The 14,718-nt window shown below is 42.6% G+C and overlaps 1 protein-coding gene across 1 annotated transcript in view; it reads left to right on the top strand.

The window, feature by feature from the left end:
- Positions 1 to 1,660: 1,660 nt before the first annotated feature.
- The window catches only part of LOC139632850 (latent-transforming growth factor beta-binding protein 2-like), an 82,985-nt gene continuing 69,927 nt past the window's right edge, over positions 1,661 to 14,718 (top strand). The window contains exons 1-2 of the mRNA XM_071498088.1: positions 1,661 to 2,740; positions 5,563 to 5,636. Of these exons, the coding sequence (XP_071354189.1) occupies positions 2,301 to 2,740; positions 5,563 to 5,636 (514 nt within the window). The 5' untranslated portion in view covers positions 1,661 to 2,300. The remainder of the gene's footprint in view (positions 2,741 to 5,562; positions 5,637 to 14,718) is intronic.

Below are 14,718 nucleotides of genomic sequence, written 5' to 3'. Positions count from 1 at the left end.
GAAATTAAAACTCGATTTGAAAACTCTACCCACTTATTAAGCTGGCTGTAACAGCTGAACACTCGCCACATTTTGTGTTTGAGTGGTTGAAATACACTCATGTGCCAGTACATTCATATACAGTAGCTCGGAATAATTCAGTCTTATACCACAGGGCTTCATGAAGGCCTTCGTGAAGGCTACAATGTTCAGTTTTTGTTCTGTTTTATAGAGGTGTTGATTCAATTTGTGGAGCTGTATCGCATTACACTGAGAGGTGTTTCCGTTATTTCATCTACCCTTATTGATATAAATGACAAAATAATAGAAAACACTTGTCAGTATAACGCAATAGAGCATAATAGCACCACAAACTGCATCCTCCAAAATAACCACACAGATGACAACACCTCTCTGCAGTTTCAACAATAACTGACCCTTATAACCTAGACTGCATTAGTTTTAGATGGGTGTGCTCTAATAAACTGACAACTGAGTGTAGACAGTCGAAGCAATGGAGACACTTAAATTGTTGTCCAGCTTTTGCCAGTTGTACAAATACAGATTTGACCACGCTGACACAATTGTGTGAAAATATTCTTGCAACAAACGACACTGATTGGGGCCATAGCACAGCAACAGTGCTGCAGCCACAGGTCAGCGAGCAGATAGCACCTCATGGATTCGTCTGCGCGCGCCCTGGTCACCCTCAAGGACGCTGGGGTCAACTGGCCATGATCGGTTTCAGAGGCGCCATTGACACCAGGCAGACAGCATGCCTGGGGGCGGGGTGAGACCGCTGGACAGTCATAAGACAAATGCAGCCTCTTTCTCTAATTAGATTTCTCATGGGTTGGAAGATGAGCTGTAATCAGCTGTGGTGCTCAGTCCAAGTCTCCACTTATGTTTGCTTGGAGAGCCAACAGAAAGAGTCTGGTGGAAGGGCTCTCTGTCTCTTTAAGTGTTCATACAGTAACCCCCAGTTTTCCTGGTGAAACTTCACTTGTCAGAGGTTTTTAAATCTCAGCTCTGGTGAGAAGGAGAATGGGCAGACTACTTGTCTTCCTCTCTGCTGCTGTGTGTTTTGGATGGCAGTCCTGTGAGTGGTAATGATGCTCAGGGTCCACTCACAGGCGTGCATCTTTGTGGGTTGAATGAGAGCAGGGAGCTACCTCTCTTTGGGTTGTTTAAGATCTTCTGGGAAAAGAGTAATGTGTTGTTTCCAGACAGTGGGAGGGAAAGTGATGATGCAGCATGGATGAGAGGGGGAGATGAATGAGATTTGTTACATAACCAGACCAGTTTTCCAAGCTTTTAGTTTGAGTTTGAACTGTGAGCTTCCCATACCTTTTACTGCTAGATCAAAGTGAGTCTGTGAGCCAACAGACTGCAAGGACGCACGTTTTATGAGTTGTAACCTGCACAAGTTGAACTGCAGCATTGTAAATTAGAGTCAAAGTGCTTCACACTGTCCTGTGGCACTGTGAAAAGATGAAATAACCTACGCTCAATGAACTGAAATCATCATAAAAGAGGCAATATTTACTTGAATAATCCAGCAATGGTGCTGCTGAGTCTTTGAGAAAACATCTGGAAATGTTTTCTTAATTTTTATGATACTGCAGTAGCCTGTCAACTTTAATTCAAACTGAAGGTAATGATTGATGCAGCTGCAGCCATGATAACTTCAATAGTCCTGTTCAAAGGAATCAGAAAAAGACACACAGTGAGATGATGTAACTTGGCAGAGAAATGTGCGTGTGGGCACACGGACCGAGCGGTGCAGTGAGTGGAAGCAACAATACAGCCGACAAGGGGGAGTTTCTTCTTGCAAAGCGCATGCAATCCCTACAAAAATTCCCGGTGACTTCAGATCCAAGGAGGTGGTGATATTCATGGGAGCACGATTCAAACTCTCTCACTTGGAGTAGGAGGGGAGCCTCAGCAGTCCTGGAACCGACGCGCTGCTGTCTTTGCGCCTCTTTTCTTGTTTATCATAAACTAAAAACAGATGGAATAATGTTTGCTTAAAATAACGTTTCTTCAGCGCAGGAAGGAGAAAAAGCTAATAGAGTTTCTCACTTTTGGACTGTGGTTAGGAGCTGATTTGATACCCTGAAGACATCCCGCTTTAAGTCTCACCTGGGCATTATGAAGAGGTATCCAGGCTTCTTTCACTCTTGGGAGAGGATGCCGTCTTGCTGAACTCTTGTAGCCTAATCGCGGATTTTTTTAAAATTTTTTTATTTGCTCATATTTTAGTGGCTCTCCATAAACTGTTACTCGACCTGCCCTTTTACGCGGTAGTTTCAAAAATTTACATGCTCAAAATGGACCGTGCAGGATTTGCTGTTTTAATACTTTTGACTGTGGCGTTCATGCGAGTTGGCAGCAGTCAGAAGGACACAACAGGTGGGAGGAAAGAGGGTGCAGGGGCAGACCGGGCGGTCTGGGACCTGCAGCAGTCACGGGTGAGGAGTCAAGGTCACTTGCCAAGGGGACCAGAGGACGGTGCATCCTCCAAACCATCCGGTGAAACTTCTCCTCGGGCCAGCCAAGTCAGGACTCTGGTCCGCGTTCCCAGAGGCACATCATCCAGAGCAGCACCGGCTCATGCCGCAGGCGCCCCCCGGGACGACACTGCCTCTGCGCCGCGGGATGGTGCGCAGCGCACCGCCAGACAACCGGCCAGCCTGCAGCACCGAGCCAGAGTTAACCGCAGGCAGAGCAGCAAGTCTGCCAACACAAGGAGACTTGTTGGGTAAGAGTGACAGCCAAATGTTCTACAGTCTGATAAAAAAAAAAAAATGTTTTACTTTGCTTTATCAAGCTGCTCCAGCCATTCAAGTTCACTGTGTGAGCAAGTACTTTGTGTGACCTATTTTACTGTACATCAGTCCATGTGGTTTACTGTAAAGTAGTGGTGGCCCACTTAAGCAGAATCGTTCTTCCTATAAGTTAAACCATGTGGTGATGTAACTTAACAACCCACAGAAAATGGCTACAAAGTGTTGCTCTATATCAATACAAAACTGTTTGGATAGAGAGCATGAAACTGTTATGCAGTACAGAGCTGTACTCCAACTTCATGAATTAGTGTAATGTATGTATTTTGTCATCAAGGTTATGGCAGGACATGGAATAATAGCTGAGGTTAAACACTGTGCTGATTACTGGGCTGATAGTGGATGCTTGTAATGAACAGCAAATGTGTATATGAATGGTTGAACTATATTTGAACTGTTTTGAGACCCTTGCATCATTGCATTATCACCATTTCCTCCCATTACCACACATTACAGTATATTTAAATCGTAGTAGGAGGGTAGCTGCAGACTACTTCAATGTGTGCGCCCCAGTTTTGTGCTGTTGCCCGTGGCCATGTATTGTAGTGGCTCAACTGGAGCATTGGCTGGTGAACATTTGCAAATTTGCTTAGTGATCAGAAACACCTGTTTCTCCGATGGCCCTCTCTCAGTGCTGCAAATCCCAATTTTTTTGTCTCTGTTAAACTCCAAACAGGACAGTCGGTTGTTTCCTTATTAGAGCCCTATTCTTTTTGTTAAATGAACCCTCGTCCATCCAGTCCTGTTTGTTCCATAGGGACAAAGCATGATACACACTGGTGGGGAGAGTGTTTACATAATAATCAGAGAGGCATTTGAATGGCTCACCTTGGGTTGCAGACAGTGAAATATGAATGAAATATCTCTTTTGTGTGCCACAACAGGGCCTCTTGCCTTTAGGAAATTGATTATTTGTATGGCCAATTTATGGGGGACACTTTACAAGCAATAAGCCAATCGGAATTGGATTCGGCCAATTGGTTTGCCATCTGTAGGCACACATATAGCCTAATGTTAACTCAACTGAGTCCAGCCTAATTAACAGGAACGTGACTAATGGCCTATATGTTTCAGTTCCTGCTCCCTCACCCACCTGCATGCTATTGATACTTTTGTGCTTGAAGAGGAGCTTTGTGGTGCAGGACCTTGAAAACTAACACTCACCACTTCACACTCAAGAGGAAGGCTGGACAGGGATCTTGTCTGCTACTTATACCTGCATGTCCATGGAATAAATGTGTTATACCATGTACCACCAGCAGGCCCTGATCCATTACACACTAAAAACAACATTTCTAAATGTATCCGTCACTCAGACAGCTGCAGCGATGCATGGTTGAATTGAGGTGCTGTCTATTTAAAGCAATGCATAAAGAAAATAGCTGCCTGTAGTATTAGATCCAACATGCTTTATTGCAGCACAGGGCAAATGCCTTGCCTGACATTGCCAACAAAACACATTTCAGTGTTAAATGAATAGGGCCCTTTGAGTTTTAAAGAAGCATAAAGGTAGCATTACATAAATCTACGGGAACATTACCTTATAATAGTCCGCTTGGTTATTTTAACACTTTGATTCATTAGCTTCGGATGAATCATCTGCTGCTTGTTAGAGAAAGTGCTTTCATGACACATTTCCTCTTGGAATTCCCACTCAGCTTACTCATTTACTGTACCCCGCGGCACTGGCAGTGCTGGGTTCACTTAACCCTCCTTTACATTCAAGTTGACTCAGTGTGACTCCCCTTCTGTTTTCAGTGCACCTGTCAGACATTTGACTGATCCAGATCAGCTCAGTGGTGAAATAAGACTCCACCTCCTTGTGTTTGGGTTTAAATAAAAATATAACAAGGTGTGAACAAGGTGTTGCTATATTTTAACCAGAGGCATGATCCTAATTACGTTGTAAGTATTTCATTACAGACATACATATATCTCATGATGGAATTTAAATGTGATGACTGATGTCTTTGGAATGGTTCTGTTTGATTTATGACAAAGCTAAGCCTGCCAGAGGGCCCAAACAACTGCATGTTATCCCTGTGACGCCTCAGTAACGCTCGGAGTATCTAATGAGTGCACTCTGACTGAGGTCAGTGAGTCAATCCCCGTTATCTCCACAAATCACTATGAGTCAGACATCCACTTACTGTAATATCTTGTGAAAAGATGACGGGGCACAGATCCTTGCCAGCACCTTGACTGTTGCCCTGAAGTTGCTCTTGCGGTCTGGTGCCTTTTCATCTATCTTGCTGCAAAAATTGGCCTGCGCTGCAAGTGAGGATTAAAGAGTGCAAAGAATCCAGTTATAACTGTTTAAAACTTGTCATCTCTCATTTGCTCAGTGATTTATAGGAGATGCAGGGTGCTTTTCATGTCCCGTGTGTCTAATCCCTTCAAGGCTCAGATAACTCTGTATTTGTTTTCACTCTGGACTCTCGCATAACAGAATGAAGACTTGTGGATCCACACTCAGATAGAGTTTCGTGACTTGCCCTGAAATTTTATCAAATGAAATGCAATTATAGTGTAATCTCACAGGTGATCATATCAATGGGCCAGCCACATCAGAATGATCTGAAACTATAACAGTCTTTGCAGTCAGATCTCTTTGACATGCAAGGGTCTGAGGCCTTCCACACTCACTTTTATTGCTCTATATATTAATGTATGCTTGACACATTGCTGTCAGTGTCTAACTTCATAATGGTTTCTATGTATCTCTTCCTCTGTTCAGGCCAAATGTCTGTGGAGGTCAGCAGTGCTGCTCGGGCTGGGTTTTGGCACCAGGAACCAATCGCTGCATAAAACGTAAGGAAAAAAACTTTATTGTCCTACGTAAATTTTAAATAAATGTAACTTGCATGGACACTCTTTCATTTAGCTACTGAAGATAACAATTTTATTGCTTTCCAACCAAGGTCATACAAGTCTGGAAACGGCACACAAGCACACTGACAAGCCTTATGTACTGTGTAACAGAGCTTTTGGAGCTAGGAAACTTAGCAGACAGAGAAGCTTTACAGACATATGGACACAGACTGAGAAATAATCCAGTAAAAGGCTACTAATGACTGTCCTGTCAAGTAAAATTGCTCTATGAAATTTTTCCTAGGGTGTTATTGCCCCCATGGTCATGTTCATCATGCGGTGTTTGCCTTTTCTCTTCATGTAAGATCCTTGCGTGGAAATTACAAGCACTTAGCACTTGGCTGTCTTTTTGACACAAGCCCTTAATTATGGGTGGAACTGCTGCTTCTTTTATTTGACCACAGCAGTATTGGATACCCCAAGAGCCAGATAATTAAAAGTGGAGCGGAGAGCATTGGCTGTGGATGAATAATTGGCCACTTTTCGAAATGCAATATTGACAGAGACGGGTTGAAATTGCTACTTTTCATCATAATGTTGATACGTCTGTGTTTAACTTGTATGAAGACTGTCACAGCAAAAGTCTCATATTTTTTTTAGATCAGTTCTTGATTGAGGTTGGGCTTAAAATAGACGTGCCTACACCAGTTTTACTCATTGCATGTCATGCGTCAGTTTCAAATTTATGAACACCATTGTTTGCTACAGACAGAAATAACAGGTTAGAATTGGGTTGTTTTTTTTAAGAGAAAGTTATCTTTAAATTTTACAAGTGAAGTAAAACTCACAAGCAACATTTCTTGACTAACATTGGGACTCAAGCTCTGTCTGTCATCTATCTATCTATCTATCTATCTATAGATAGCTATAGAGCTATCTATCAAGCTATGCAGCCAGCAGCTATACTTGTTTACTTCTTGTTTACTTCCGTGTTTTTTCTTAACACACACACGCTCACACACACACACACATATGCACACACAGCTCATACACATTTCAGCCAGTCGATTACACAACAAGCTGACTGGTCCCAGCAGCCTCCTAATTAGATCTCCTTTCCTCCTGCCCAGTGCAAAGCCTCCATCTATTTTTCTCAAGTCCCAGCTAAAGGCACAGTTACCAAGGTGTAAATTACATCTAACATGGAGCTGCAGTTACCCAAATTAAAAGAGTAAATACTTAAAATCTGCCAGAAAGTAACAGGTCCAGTCTAACATGCCTATGTTAAACAAGGCGGTGAATCTGAGCAGGCCAGGGGTCTGTCCAACCATCTGGACCCTCTTACAGCTTGGCCCTCACCCAGGTCTGACTGGAGGCTATGCTATCATCAGCTGAGTGAAGTCCCATGGCAGGCAAGGTGCCAACACAAAGGCCCCAGACTTGAGCTGGGACTGGAAGCCCCCACGTAGAAGACCTCCGTGGAGGAAAACAGGCTCAGGCTATCTTTATTCTGTCCCTGCCTGAGATCCTGGCTGCTTTATTAGGAGATGGCAGCATGAGAAAACATGTTCACAGTGGGGGAAAGAAAAGGAACAAACCTGTCGGCTGGGAGCATAAGTAAAAACATATCATGGCTGAGCTGCGTTTAGGAAATTCTCGCTGAAGGGATTGAAGTAATGTCTAATATTAAAAGTGTCAGCTGCAGGCTTCACCCGCGAGGCTGGATTGGGTGTCTAGAGTTATGGCTTCCTAACAATACCTCCTTGTTCAATTGGGTTGAAGTCAGAGCAAATATATGACAGGAATTGGATCACTAGTTGTCCCGGGAGTGCGCCTACATGTCTTTAGAAATGTGTTTATAAAAAGGTCTACGTCTGGGTCTCACTGGGTCTGCTGGGTAGAGTCTATCTGAAGACTGAGCCCTGTCCATGTCCTGGCAGGCTTAGTGCTGACTGTCTCTGTTTTCGAATTCAGGACGGATGGTTAGCAGACCTGTTTGTGTATTAAAGCAAATTCTGGTGCAGAAAAAAGCCATTGTTGTGAGATAGAAAGCTTTGATCCATTAAGAGCATTGCATTTCCACTACTGGTTCATGTTTATTTCTTCTTTAGCCAAGTGAACTGCTGTGATTAAAGGTAAAACTTCATGTCTTTTTATGACTCAGGTTTTACCTAACCAATGCTGATTTAATGAATGGTAGCCAAGAAGCAAAGGTGTGTATCTTTGTTGTGGTTGGCTGGTTAAGTGAGGCCAGGTGTGAGCTTGGCTTTATTTCCATCTGTTTACTTGCAAGCAGGATCGAAGCTTTCACTGAGATGAATGGAGCATCGTGTTTCTGGGTCGGCACTTATAGTATTCCCTGCTGTGTTGAGATTCACATCTGTTCATCAAAAGTATTGTTGCTTAGATGAAGAGCAGAGGGAGGCCATATTGCAGCCTCGCCCAGTCACAGCCCAGCAGCCGTCCCGCTGCCTCAGTTAGAAGACAAGCCTGTCTGTCAGCTTCATTACTGTAACTGTCAACACCGTCCTCACACAAAAACTGATTAAATCTTCCTAACACTCCAGATGGCCACTGTCAAATTTCCAGATAAAATTTTGTAATGTTTTTCATGGAATCTCACACCAATTTAAAACAATGCCTCACCAATACATTAACAACACATCATTCATAAAATATTCCAGCAATAGAAAGCCATGGGAACGCTGTACACCTGCATAAACAGTAATTTCCAAAAAGAGAAAACAGCATATTGGTTCATAAAATTTGTACCATCACTCTAGTTTGTGTAGGGAATGGCCACGGAAATGTATTTACAAAATAGTAAGTTACTTAGCTGTTGAATTAGGATAAAGGTATGAATTGTTGGTATGTTTTATGATAAATACAGTAACCCTCAATTAGATATTGTGTATCAGTGTAATTACAGTTTTTAAGTTTTGGTTTACAACATTTCTTGGAAAAAAACTTTATAGTAAGAACTTTCAACTGGAGATTTAAAGTGCATCTCCTTCCCCTTGTATCTTCTGGCAGACGCTTCATTCTTATCTTTGCCCTTTTGAATGTGGCTTTCACTCAAACCTGGCTGTATATGGGGTCTTGGATGGGCTACCAGGCAGGACACACACTGTTAGTCTGAGCTAAATGAGCTCTTTGGTGAGGTGGAAGTAGTGTAGCTAGACCTACTAGTTTTACAAGATTAAGAGTCTACAGCCATGCAAGCAGCTCTTTGAGGCTGTAATTATTGTGGACATAGCGGTTCTGTGAGGTAAATGCTAATGTCAGCATGCTAACGCGCTCACAGTGACAAGTCATCGGCATGTTAAGCTGATGACTTGCAGGTATAACATTTACACTATGTTCACCATCTTAGTTTAGCTTGTTAGCATGGTAATGGTCACCATTTAGCATCAAGCACCAAGCACAGCTGAAGCTGGAGGGAATGTCATTAGTTATTTATTTGCTCATAAAGTATGTGGCAAATTGAAAATTTGACCAGATGGTGGCAATAGAGGAAAAGTTAAGAGATCACCAAAGTCATTCCATTTCATCCTGAGGGAGACAGGAAGGTATCTGCCAAATTTCATGGAAATGCCTCTAATACTTATGTCACTAAAAATCCAAAATGTCAACCTCATGACGGTGCTAGCAGACATGTTTTTAGGATTCACCCCCTGGGGACAACAAATGTCTGCACAACATGTCATAGCAATGTATTCAGTAGCTGTTGTGATACTTCATTCTTGACCAAAGCGGTGGACAAACATTTTCCTGCTAGCGTGGCTAAAAAAGGAGCGCTAGGTGTTGGCGTACATCTGGGACTATGCATCAGAGTTATGTTGTGTTGCCCTGGCTTTTCCAGCTAACGTGGCTGTTTTAGTAACTGGATGAATGGCATGGTGGAACTACAGTAGCCTATGTCCAAAAAAAATCTTATTGTGAGTATTTTGACAGATGTTCGGATAACGTACAATTTTAGTGGGAATGGTAAATGTTGCCTTTTTATTTGCGCTGAAAAAAAAAATATGATTGGTGATAATGTTATTTTTGCTGGCAAGCGTGGCCCAATTCAGCTTCCTTGATTATTGCATTTGGCCAAATTGTGATTTTAAAAATATTTCAATTAATTGTTCAGCCATAATCAATGGCGTGGTTAACCAGATATAGAGTGAAGGTGTGGGACAATATCAAAAACTTCAGAGCAGTTAAAGACTGGGAAAAGAGTCCCTGCAGCACAGACAGGAACTAGCTTTACATTTTACCTGAGCTCGTAGTGCTCCATAAAGTGCAGGCTTATGATTCTGCAGTGGAATCTATTTCACCACACGATACATCATAATGCTTTGACAAAAGAATGTGCAACATATGGCAGCATGTGGCAAGAATAGCCAATACTGAGAGCATGAACCCCTCAAAAAAAGAGCACACACGTGGCCCTTGATTTAAACCCGTTGCTGTCTGAGGGAGTGCAGATGAAAGGTGCATCACTCACGTGGAGGAATAAAGTTGTTTTCAGTCTCTTAAGCAGTTGGTAATTGACAGAGTGAAATGCGGTAGAGAGGAGTTTCTTTTTGATTGCCTTCCAGCTTTCTTTGGCCTGCTGTGCCGCTCAGGGCCCCATCCCAACGCTAAAATAACTCCTCAGGCTGAAAGTCTCTCTCTCTTGCTTACCTCTGCCATCACAAGATAACCATTCCTCTCCTTCTAAACAAAAGATATAGAATGAAGCCCCTTTCTCTTATTCCATCATGTCTCCAGTGTAGTTTGAGCAGAATTAAATCCCTGCAGCGTGAGCACAATGGGAGCCATGTAAGTCAAGTTAAAGTCTCGACTTAGCTGTTCAACATTTTCATGGTTGCCTTGATTTGTGCACATAACACTGGTTGGTTGGATTTAGTGGAGGCTCATTTAAAGTCCAGAAGAGGAAATGAGATTTTCATGGATGTCAAAGCCATCACAATGTAGGTTTTATGTGAATTAATCAGTTAAATAATTTTGCACTCCCAGTAGTATAAAAACAGTTGTTCTATAGATTTAAACCTGATCTGGTGTGTGAAACACATTAGATGCTCTTCTTTTGATTCAACATGTGTGAAGCAGCTGGGAAAGTATCAAGGACATACACGTGTTAACGTTTTCTGACCTCCAAAACGGTATCCAAAAATGCAGGTTCACCATCTTCACCTAATAGATACAAGCCGTTTCACTTTGCTTTTTGTGACACACAGCAGAATATTCAAATATAACGGACCCGCTGTTACAGTAAAATTTGTTCTCTGCATTCAGACAAAAACTCATGCTGAACTTCAAGAAGTTGGCTTAAAGGTAGTTACACATCAGTCGCACCATGACAGTACTCTAGCTAAAGAGGTTTGTCATGGCATATACACTTAATAGGATAGTATATGCGGCTAGGTCATGAGTCACAGCCAAGCACATGATACAGTGTACACCATGATCCTCCGAGTCACCGGGACTTTACTGCTGAATGCCACTGCTAAATGCATTAGCTCTTCAGCAGAGTTACTGTAAATATGAGTCAATATCCTGTGCACAACATCTTCTAGCCAGCAGCAGACCTGAGAGTTTACTTCTCATTTTTTATTTGATGAAAATAAATGTTATGATGAGCAAGAGTAAATCATACATGTACAATTATTCTGCAGCAGTTAGTCATTTGAATTACAAAAAAAATGAAAAAGAAATCAACTTTATTTTCCCAAAGGTTTTTTTTTTTTTTTTAAACAAATGAAACCCATGCCAATGAGAACCAAGCCTCCTGTGCAGCGTCCTCTGTTTTACAAGAACAGCAGGAGGTTTTTAAGATGCTGGTGTTTCTCGTGACGCCATTGAGCCAGGGTTGAAATTACTGAGAGACAGACAGCCACAGAGCCCTCCACGGCTTTATATGTCGTGTGTGTGGATTTGTGGGGGTTGCACAGTTCACAGTTCAGGGGCAAAACACTCCCTTGGCAGCCCTGTAGAGAGTTATGGCCCATTAGACAGATCCTGTAATCAATACACACCCCATCGTCCCAAAGCCCATCATTAACATAGACGCTGGACAGCTCGCTCTCAGTTTGTCTCCCCAAACCAGGAGTGCAGCTTTCTCCACTCCAGCTGGTGTGTCTGTTTGTAGGTTGCAATTGGGTCTTGTTCTGGCCTCCTGTGCCACATGTTTTTCTAATTGCTACCATAGACGAAAGCGTGGTGAAATGAGGTAGTACTCAGCGTCTGGACTTAGACATCTTCCTGTATAATTTCTTTTTTGTTTATTTGAACGTCTTTGTTCGTGAGCTGTTCATAATATGGAAATAATGAAGAGAGAAGTAAACGCATTCTTCAAGAACGCTTATTTGCTTCTCTTTTTTTTTTTACAGCGTCATGATGCAAAAAAGTACACCAGCTCCTGCAGATCTCTCCACACAGAGCCCAGAAAAGCAAGACTGGGCTTTATTGACTTGCAGAGCAACATTAACAACAAGCAGCCCTCTCCTTCAGTCACACACACGCTCACTGAGGCCACAGTGTTGTTAGGGCAGCCCGTAGCCAACCATATATCATAGCACCCTCCTGCTTAAAGACCATATGGAAGTTGTTGGGATGTGATCCCTCAGGATGATGGGGTTTGTGGGTTTTTGGTGAACACCACGTCTCACAGAGTCAGCTTTACAAGTTGCGGGCGCACGCCCCCAGATCCAGATATCCTCCACAGAGCGCCCCAGCATGTGGCTCATTAGAAGCTGAATGTGGGAGTTTGAGGAGTGCGGTGGAGGCATGATATGGCATGGCTAAAAGTAATGTACACAGTGTCATGGGTCAGATGTAGGTTAACAAAATCCCCCCACAGAGCTGAGGTGGGTTAGGAGAATAAACGCTGCAACTACTGTATTGGACCGAAAAACCCACACTGTGATTGTAAAATGCGCATCTATGACAGAGGCACCTTAATTTGGTGAAATATTACTTGTAAGTTTTACCACAAAGAAAAAATAAAGGATCTGTCAAACAGTGTCAAGCTCCCTTCCCTCTGCTTCTGATTAGAACAATAGAGAAGTTTGATTCTGAGCTTTTAATGAAACCATGCAGAGTTACAGTAACAGCAGTTTGGTTGTAGACAGCAAAGTTAGCGTTTGGCAAGCCTGAAATGATAGCACTTGCTCTGGCAACCATGTGGAAATCACATGTTGTAAAGAGATTAACACTCACTTGAAATGATTAGCATTGAGAGGCAATTGTATTAACTGCTCAATAGACCAATTCTTACTTCTTCAGTGGATAGTGAGTCCAAATTTTTAAGCTTGTCTCTCCCCTCTGCCTCCCACAATCTTGAACACTTGACCTATTTCATGAGATGTGTTAGGTTCTGTGGCGACTCCTACAGAGGGGCTCCTGCTGTCATCACAGGAGGTTTACCAGACCACGCATTCAGTCACAGGAGTTTTAAAAATGTCTGTGACAGTGCACACGTTCTGCCTCCAGTATGAAAACAGCTACTATCTTCTAGAGAATATTCAGAGATGGCCACACTGCAACCAGCCAATCAGAGATAAGTTGCTCCGACCATCATTTCTAATGCCATTTTACCTTTCATTCTTATTCCCTAGCTTCCTGTCTCCCTTTACAGGGTTTGAAAAGGCCCTCAGTCAAGCCTTTTGTCATACTCTACTAAATTCTAATCTCCGGAGCAGCTCCCAGCCTCTAAATCTCATAATGACGCTCAGCCTGTAGAATAGTCCTTCCCAAGAGCATTGCGATTATGCTTTCATTATCAATATTATTTTCAGAAATGTTTGGTTTCCTCTGGTAGCACTGTTGACCTATGTAAAGTGAGGAGATTTCTCTACATGTTTGAGTTATCTCAGATATTGGTTTCAAATTGCCCTTTGCTGAATGAAAGGACTATAAAGATTTGATGGGTTGTATTACTTTGAGTCAGAGAGAGGGAAAGAAGAATCTCTGGTGGATTGTAATGGACTGGAAACGAGCGCTAAGTTGGAAATGAGAGTCCAGAGGAGGGGGGGGGGGGTCAAGAATGGTAATTTTCCTTGGATATACACACACATGCAAACCTAAGCTTGTAACAGGTAACAGTAACCCACTAGGGAAATTACAAACAATACTTACCTCAGTAATGACCCCCAGGTTGCTTTTAATATATGTACAGATTCCCCTTGTGGTTGCCTAAAAACCAAGACCAAGACCAACCAAGAACTTTGACAGTAGAAATAACTTACATTATAGGAAAAGAAAACACTATTTACACATATGTAAATATGTATTCACTATAGCTGTCAGGCATTATTTTAGAGATGCTACTCAGGCAGTGAAGACCTCCATGAGTATCAAGTTTGAGGGGGTTTGCAGACATCTGACTCACTTTATATATGAAGTTGAAGGTATTTCAGCTAAGCCCAAAGAAAACGTTGTTTCCATATTAATAATGTGTTTTATTACTGATTCGTCTGGATCAGCATGTTTGTTTCAGAGCTGCCAACAACAGTCTAATAGTCTCCTCTTTTCAGATGACTGGATTTGGACACAATCTCCCAAACTTGGCCAGGCTGTCTCAGTCATAATTAAGGCTGAAGTGGCAATGCCAGGAATGTTTGCCATTTCTCCTCTTTTATTTCGGATGGATTCTCATTTTATTATTACTCTCGCAAAGTAATAATTGCTGCACATATTTGTGAAATGGGTGGAATGTGAGGCAATTAGTTTTAATGATGTGCAAGACAAATCTGTACGACAGCAATTACTGCGACAATGTGCTCAACAGCCCAGAGGCAGGGCCCAGAGACAACACAGAGGGGCAGTGACACTGTATTCCACAGCCACGCAAGAGGCTTCATGTGGGGCACATGTCAGGCCCAGAGTCACTGACCTGTCCACTCTATTGTCAGCGCGGGCGACGTGTTTGTCTGGTGTCAGTTCTGAGCCTCGTAGCTGAAAACAGGTCACACGTCACTCGTCTGAACGCATATCCCATCGGAAGCCAACCATGAACCGACATTTATTGGGTTATTTTTTTCTGCCCCGCGCTGTTTCTCATTTCAATTCAGACAGTTTATTTGAAGAATGC

The sequence above is a fragment of the Trachinotus anak genome, unplaced genomic scaffold, assembly GCF_046630095.1.
Source record: "Trachinotus anak isolate AG129_WGS33_773 ecotype Australia unplaced genomic scaffold, CSIRO_AGI_Tana_v1 ptg000015l, whole genome shotgun sequence".
Classification (NCBI taxonomy): domain Eukaryota; kingdom Metazoa; phylum Chordata; class Actinopteri; order Carangiformes; family Carangidae; genus Trachinotus; species Trachinotus anak.
This window is presented reverse-complemented; position numbering and strand designations above follow the sequence as displayed.